Genomic DNA, 8,407 nt, shown 5'->3' with positions numbered 1-8,407 from the left:
GTAGAAGACAAGTTGGATCTGGACATGAGTCATCATCTATACTGATTCACAGGCCCTTGGTGCCTCTCAGGCTCACTGAGCTCATGCAGCTGGTGCAGCTAGTCAGTAGAAGTTGGTTGACAGGTAGACCATTTAGGATCCACCCCCAGAGGCCTCCTCCTGCTGCCAATCACCAGGAATGACAGCTCATCCTTGGGGACTTGTTTATCAAGGGCAGGGAGCAGGTCCTGTTCCTCTTTGCATTTCTCAGAGGTAGCGCAGAGCCCACTACATGGTGACCAGTGGATGAGCATGAATGAATGAATGATGAATGAATGAGGAGCCTGCTCAGATGGCAAGTGGGAGGTGGGAGGTGACTTAAGTTCCTATCCGTTGGGGACGAGTAGACTGTTAAGAGCAAGACCACAACTGGACTCATGATGGAAGGCAACCGTGTCTCTAACAGTGCTAAGCCTTGATCCAGGGTACTTAACTCCCCCCAGACTTAGTTTTCTCACCTGTAGCAAGGGGGATCCTGGCCATAGTTACCCTATGGGGGCTTGTTGGGTTCCAATAGTATATAAACTATGCTAGGGGTCTGGTAAGGATGACAGATATGCTTAGTCCAGTGTCCTGGGAGCAGCTAATGGGAGTGGGGTGTGGCTTACTGGATGCAGAAATCTAGTATGTGCTGGGAACCTTGCAGAGAGAGACCCGGAAACATTCCAGGAAGACACCAGCTGTTCAGCTCATGCTGTGTGTTCATAGATGCTCACGTGTTGCCACCATCACTACATAAGACCTTGTGGAGCACAGCACTGTGGGAGGCGGGCTGGTCAGTGCATACCCTTGGGTTCAATCCCAAGTACCAGTAATAAATAAATAAATATATATACAGATACATATATGTATGTGTGTATATATAGATATCTAAATGTTATAGATATTTATAAATATATACTTATAGATATTTATAAATATATACTGTATGTATGAATTATAAGGGCTTGGGTTTAAATCTCAGCCATGGCACAATGTCTGCCTTTAAGTAACCACTCGATAGATGGCAACTGTTTATCAGGGTTCATTTTTGTGGTGATGTGGCTGCTTAAATTAGAAGTTTTTTCTGGGCTTCCTCTGCCCTATCTCCTTCCAGTTTGGAAATGTATGTCTTCTCCTCTTCTCCTCCAACAGGCTGGCTGACCTCTCCCTTGTCCTGAGCTTCTGTATTAAGAGGAGGTTGCCGAGAGATGTCAGGACACACTGACACACCACTGGTGAGCGTGCACACCTCACTCCCCTCCCCTCTCGCTCTTCCCCGGCCTCAACCTGACCTCACCCACCTGCTCCTGCCTGCCATCTTTCATATCTAGGTTCTGCAGTGACAAAGGCACTGGCAAGTCCACATGGAGACCCCTGATGGGCATGTGGCTTCCAGACCCCAGGGGCCTGGCCGGGGGTCAAAGGGGAGCAGCACCTGCCCGAGTCCACTGGAGAGCCAGGATGGGAAGGAGAGCCAGGAGCAGGTGTCCGGCCAGCTGGCCATGCTACAGAGGGCACAGGAATTCTTCCAGACCTGCGATGCTGAAGGCAAGGGCTTCATCGCCAGGGGGGACATGCAGGTAAGAAGAGTCTGGCCGGCCTGTTCCCTAGAGCACCATGGGCCTCAGGACTACCTGTCTTGGGCCAGGGCTGCTCCGTCAGAGGTGACGTCCTTAACAGAAAATACCCTACTAGTCAGTTCTGCCCTGGAAGGACCCGTCAGCCCAAACTCTCCTGGGAGCCCTGTGTTAAAATATACATCGCATAAAATCTACCGTCGTCACCAATTTTAACCATCTTGGTGGCAGTGAGCACATTCAGTGCTGTGTGATCTCATCGCCACACGTCTCCATCTCCAGGACTCTTCATCTTGCAAAGCAGAAACTCTGGACTCCACTCACTCCTCCCCCGGCCCTGGCAACAACCACCATCCACTCTCCGCCTCTAGGACTGTGGTGAAGTCAAGTGCCTCTTATGATGGAATCAGACAATGCTTGTCCTTTTGCATCTGTCTTATTTCACTCAGCAAAAATGTTTTCAAAATGTGTCCATGTTGTAGCATGCACCAGAATATCCTTCCTTTTTAAGGCCATTTCCCTGATGTATGTTTAAACATCTCTCAGTGGACACTTGGGTCACTACCACCCCATGGCTCTTTGTGAAAAAATGCTGCTGTGGAAGTAGGTTTCCAAGTAGCTGTTGAAGTCCCTGCTTTCAATTGTGTGTGTGTGTGTGTGTGTGTGTGTGTGTGTGTGTGTGTGTGTGTGTGAGTTGTGCTGCGGATTGGACCCAGGGACATTCTACCTCCAAACTACATCCCCAACCTTTTTTATATTTTATTTTGAAACAGGATCTCACTAAGTTGCTAGAGGTCTTGCTAAGTTGCTGAGACTGGCCTCAAACCTGTGACCTTCCTGTCTCAGCCTCTCAAATACTGGGGTGACAGGTGTGGGGCACCGTACCTGGCTCCTACTTTCGACTCTTTTGGGTATACACCCAAAAGTGAAATTGCTAGATCATGTGGCAATTCTATTTTCAACCTTTTGAGGAAACACCATTTTGTTCTCCATAGCGGCTGCACACCACAGTGTGTCTCTTAGTGTGAGTCATTTTTCCTGCCTCCGAGATAAAGAAATAGCATTTCTGTGCAAGAGGGTGCCTTCCAATCCTACCCAGAAGCTACAACTTTTCTTTGTGTCCAGTCTGCATGAGTGGCAGAGACTTCTGGAGACCTGTTTGATTGAAACAACTGGAGAAGCAGGTGCCTCTGGCCTCTAGAGGCACAGGCTGGATGTCCTAGGATGCACAGGACCCCCACACTCCTTCTTCCCCTCACCAGTCTCCAACAAAGAGCTGTCCATTCCCAGATGTCAGGAGTGCTGAGGTTGGGAAGCCCTTGCATACCAAGGTCAGCCCAACCGAGCACACAGAGGTACAGTGCAGGACAGAGTAGATGCCCCCTAACCCACTGTCACCCGAGGATATCTGGCGTAATTGGGCTACACTGCAGGGAAGGTTGCGGCTGGTGCTCAGCAGAGGTCTGAACAGAGCACCGTGGATGCCCCCAGAGGAAGAGGAGTTCAGTTCTGGCTTCATGCACCTGCTCTGGCATTCTCTGTAATGGAAGCTTCTCCTGAGCGTGTTTGAAACTGTGCAGCCATGAGCTCTAAGTGATGTGAGGCATGTTCCTGGGCTGGTGACCAGGAAAGTGCAGGAGTCTGCCTGGAGTGCGGCACAAGACACCGTTTCCCCATGGCCGGGAGCCTCACCCCCTGCTACTGCTGCTGTCATATCACTTCCCATTCCAGGTCCTGCAGAAGATCTGCAGCAGGGAGACTAGACCAGCACTCCATAGAGTTCAGGATCTTACCATCACTCTTTGTCATTCATTCATTCATTCATTCATTCATTCAACAAATACCTAAAAACCCCATCACGTTCCTCACCATTAGACTAGATCCTAGAGAGACGCTAGAGAGTAATGACAAACAAGGTCCCTTGTTCTTAGACCACCAAAGGAGCATCTATCTGTGTGTAAATACAAACTAAGTTTGGGGAATGGAGAAATGTAGTTTGGGGGTCACCTGATCTGACCCGGGCAGGTTGCAAAGGCCTTACAGAGGAACTAAGGGATGGAGGTGGTGGGGAAGGCTGGTGTCTTGAGGAGCCATGGAGCTCTTTGGTGCTCTCCGGCCTGTGGGCAGTGTGCATGGGGCAAGCTGGCCTCCTTCCCATTTCTCTTCTGCCCCCACCCCCTCCCAGAGATGTGGAAGTTGCTGTGCGTGAAACACAAGGCTAGTTCTGGTGGGGCTGACAACGGAGACCGTGAACTTTGTTCTGATGGTGTTGCTAGGTCAGTAGGTATGGAAAGTTGATGGGTGTTCGAGAATTAGACTATTCCTCAGGCTCTGAATTAGAAATTAGTTCTTTGCCCCAGCTCTGGTCTCCACTGCTACTTCAGACAGATCTCAGAGCCTCTGTGCATGGAGGAATAAATAACCTTATTCCCCTCCACCCTACTTATCTCAGTTAAAAATGCAGACAGTACCAGGTGCCCAGGGGACCATCCCAGAATAAATTGATTTTACATGGCTCTGGAAGCTCTGAGAAGAAAGATAAATAAGAGGTAATTATGGTTATTAAGACGAAGAGACTTTTCAAGTATGGCCAACGAAAGAAGGTACAGAAGCTGGTGCAGTGTTGCTTGCAAAAGAGGCTGAGGAAGTAGTCAGGACCAATTTGCCAGGACAGGAAGAGTAAGAATTACTCGGAAGGTTTAACACAGCTTGCTCCAGCTCCACCAAGAGCAGAATGAAGAAACTGGCTCACAATGCAGAGAAAAGAGATTGAGATTAGACAACAGGGGGGCCTTGTCTTGCAGTCCGGTTGCACCAGGGCAGTGGGGTAGGTTGCTGACACGCCAAATAAAGTGCCCAGAGACAGCATGGGAGAGACGTGGTTTATTGGGGAAAACTTGGAAGAGATCGGTGACCTCTCCAAGAAGAGTTTACAGTGACAGGGCGCTCTGCCAGGCAGTGCCCCTCTTCGTCACGATGTTTTGTGCAGTGGTGACCAGCTGAACGAATGTCATGTATTCTCTTACCAGTGCCCTCAGGTCTACAGCTGTCCCCACTCACACAGGGGTTTTAGAGGTTCATTTGCATTAGCTTGCTTGGTTTGCTCCTATGACCCTCATCCCAAGAGGCTCATGTTCTTGCATCCATTCAAGAAGGTAGCTTTCTACAGGTAACACTAGCTCACCCTACTGTATGCACACTAGGTAGTGTTTCTATGGGTAACACTAGCTCACCCTACTGTATGCACACTAGGTAGTGTTTCTACGGGTAACACTAGCTCACCCTACTGTGTGCACACTAGGTAGTGTTTCTACAGGTAACACTAGCTCACCCTACTGTGTGCACACTAGGTAGTGTTTCTACAGGTAACACTAGCTCACCCTACACTGGTTCCCGGTGTGTGCAAGAAAACCAGCGTCCTTTCATGGTAAAATGGCTCTGGACTTTCTAGCCTGGCCTTGTTCTCTTAACTTGGCTAGGTTTGGGGGATCACAAGGGGTATTCAGGGACATAGTATTTTACCTAACACCTCTTTCCTTTAGGGGTGACACCGTGGGGATTTGGGGCTGGAGTGCTGTTAGATTCGGGAATGTGCCCACAGTGAGGTACAGAACAGTCTTCTCTGATTCATGTTAGAAAGAGCAGATGCCCATGGCTGAAAGGCAGGTTAAAAGTCCCCTTGACCTCCTGGATTCCCTTCTTGGAATCCCAATGTGTGTTAGGGCATTTCCCAATAGATCCAGCGCTCCTAGGCAGAGCCTGGAGAGGGAGGAAGGCTTATCCCAAGAAAGGGCCTGGAATCGCTTTGACAGGGACTCTGGGGTGCCTTTTGTTTCAAATGGCGCTAACCAACTTCCTGTTTGCAAAAGTGACTCTCTTTGCTCCCCATGTCCCCTTACTGTGGCTTTCGAGACAGCTGGTTTATGAACTGAGGATGAGCCAGCAATGCTGCTGCATGCTAAGCAGAGGCGCCTCTGAGATCTCTGCACAGCCTCTCGCTCTCCTCCCAGCTCTGAAAAAAACACATTCATATCTAATTTACTTCTCTCGCACCATCCTCTCTTCCCTCTCTGCAAGGCACTGTTGGCGTTCCTTCATGCACACACCTACCAGATGAAACATTAGGTCTTAGCAGCCGGGAGATGGCCACGGGATCAAGCCCAGCGCTCTCGATGGGTGCGTTTGGGGCTCTCACGCCTGCCACTTCTTTCTATTCATACGGGTGTGCACCTCCCTTCCTCCAAAGCCCTGGGCTCACTGTCGTCTGCCGTCAGTCACTTCCAGGGGAGCAGTTTAGTATAGTTGCCCTTTAGGTAAGTGGAGGGAGGAGCGATGGTCACCTGAGCTATAATGAACTCCATCGTTTAGAGACAGACTCTTAGGGTATAAAAGGGCTTCAGTAATGCCCATTAGCCTTGGCCTGGGGCCACTGCCCATCAGGCAGAGGGCCAGGGGGGAGTATCAAGAGCCCAGTGGCTTAGCTACTCAAGCCATTAGCAGGCTTCTGCCCTTCCCTGTGTGTGAGGGCCCAAGGAGCCCAGGAATCATGTGCAATGTCTAATTATGACTCCCTCCTAGCCTCACGTCCAATTCCCCTTTAAAACACAAACACTCTTGTGGGATTGGTACCTTAAGCCAATGGCAGTTAACATCTTTCTTCTTATTTTTTATTATTATTTTTTATTTGAAACAGGATCTCAGTAAGTTGCCGCAGGCCTCCCTAAGTTGCTAAGGTTGGTCTCAAACCTGCAATCCTCCTGTCTCAGCCTCCCAAGCACTGGGATTACAGGCATATACCATCACACCTAGTATTTAATATTAGGAACTAGTGTTCCATCAGGAAGAGGTGGGGGTGCAACACAGACTGGGGTGATGAGTGTGGGTCACATGAGGGAGGAGGAGTTTACCTAACATCCCTTAGGAGCTGAGGACCAAAGTGTCTTCATAGAAATTTGCAAAGGTAATGTTGGGGTACTGGGACATGAGGGGCCTGAGAGCTAGTGACCCGGCCTTGCTTCCAACAGGGATAAGCAAAGGGACTGGGGTAGAGGAGGAAAGAGTGAGGCTTGCCATTCTACCAGCCTTTCTCTCTCTCTCTCTCTCTCTCTCTCTCTCTCTCTCTCTCTCTCTCTCTCTCTCTCTCTTTCTCTCTCTGTCTTTCTCTCTCTCCCTCCTCCCTCTCCTCTCCTCTCTCCCTGCCTCCCCACTGTTTTTTTGAGTGCTTTCTCCACTCCAGGCACTGTGTCCTGTGCTTGACATTCTCTGTCTCATTGAACATTAAGTAGATGTTTTTCTACAGGTATTTGATCCTGTACCACTTCGGTCCTTTGTAGAGATGCTCATAAAATACCAGCTTTTTACCGGCTGCTGTGGCTCATGCCTGTAATCCCAGTACTTGGGAGGCTGAGACAGGAGGACCACAGGTTTGAGACCAGCCTCAGTAATTTAGCGAGGGCCTCAGCAACTTAGTAAGACCATGTTTCAAAATAAAATTAAAATAGGGCTAGGGTGTATCATTCAAAAGAGAACACTCCTGGATTCAATTCCCAATACCAAGGAAAAGCAAAACAAAACAAAGCAAAAAAAAAAAAAAAAAAAAAAAAGAAAGAAAGAAAAGAAAAAAAGAAAAAAGAATGACAGCTTTGGAATTAGACCTGTATGTAAATTTGACTCCTGATTATGTCATTACTACTCATGTGATCTTGGGTAATTTATAAAATAAAGATAATAATATCTAACTCACAGGGTTGTCATGAGTATTAAATGCAGATGAATAAACATATATACATGCATATTGATATATTTATCTATTAACTTGCCAGGCAAATGGTCCGTCACATTGGTAGACACCCAATCAGTGGTACATTTCCTCCTGGGCTGGGAGGAGGGGGAGGGTAAAGCAGTCTTGGTGCCGCAGCGTCTGCTGGCTTTTGTGGGACTGAGCCAGACCCTAGACACTTTTGCAGCAGGCCCTGCAGCTGGCTCTGCCCTTGAGGCTGTCAGCGTTAACCTGTGCACTCCGCTCCCTTTCAGAGGCTCCATAAGGAGCTGCCCCTCAGCCTGGAGGAACTGGAGGATGTGTTCGATGCCCTGGATGCTGATGGCAATGGCTTTCTGACCCCAGAGGAGTTCACTACTGGATTCAGTAAGTTCAGATGGGTACCAGGGACCCCAGGGCTATGAGTCCCCCTAAAGCTGTATAAGAAAGATGCATCCCTGTCCCCTACAGATGTGGACATCATGTCGTACCAGATCTCCTGCATCATCCCAGGGACACAGGGCTCAAGGCCGCCAGGCTCTGGGTTATTGGGGGCCTCTTTTTACATGCATCTCGACTGCTTATGTCATTGCTCCCCCAGGGGCCACCCACTGGCATTGCCCAAGCCCCTCCCTCTGAGAATGGCAAGGGGGATGGAGAGAGGCCCTGGCAGAAGACCTGGCGGTAAAAAGGAGCTGTGCCACGATTTCTAGCCCTATACGTTCTGCCTTGATGGAAAAAAAAAAAAAAAGGGCACACACACAAAAAAAGTGGAACAACTGGCTGGTTCATTCCTACCTGAGTGTGGCTGAGTCTACCTGGTTGAGCTATACCAGCTGTCAGAGGAATTTCTAGAGGATACCAAGAGACCAGCTCTTCTCAAGATAACCAGTAGGAAGGAGAACTGAGGTCACAAACAAGATAAGGAATGCAGGTACACCAGCAGATCAGATAAACCGACGGCAAAACTTCCCACACATCTGCCTCCTGCAAGGGCTCCTGTAACTTCCTTAGCAGTGTCTGATGCCTCTCCTAAGCTTTGGGAGCCTAT

General features: G+C 49.1%; 1 protein-coding gene across 1 annotated transcript in view; it reads left to right on the top strand.

The window, feature by feature from the left end:
• Positions 1–1,385: 1,385 nt before the first annotated feature.
• The window catches only part of CRACR2A (calcium release activated channel regulator 2A), a gene marked incomplete at both ends in the record, with an annotated part of 76,313 nt that continues 69,291 nt past the window's right edge, over positions 1,386–8,407 (top strand). Inside the window, 2 exons of the mRNA XM_080704961.1 lie at positions 1,386–1,601; positions 7,632–7,743. Coding sequence (XP_080561087.1) covers positions 1,386–1,601; positions 7,632–7,743 — 328 coding nt within the window. The remainder of the gene's footprint in view (positions 1,602–7,631; positions 7,744–8,407) is intronic.

Source organism: Muscardinus avellanarius (genome assembly GCF_963383645.1).
Source record: "Muscardinus avellanarius genome assembly, chromosome: 11".
Taxonomy (NCBI): Eukaryota; Metazoa; Chordata; class Mammalia; order Rodentia; family Gliridae; genus Muscardinus; species Muscardinus avellanarius.
This window is presented reverse-complemented; position numbering and strand designations above follow the sequence as displayed.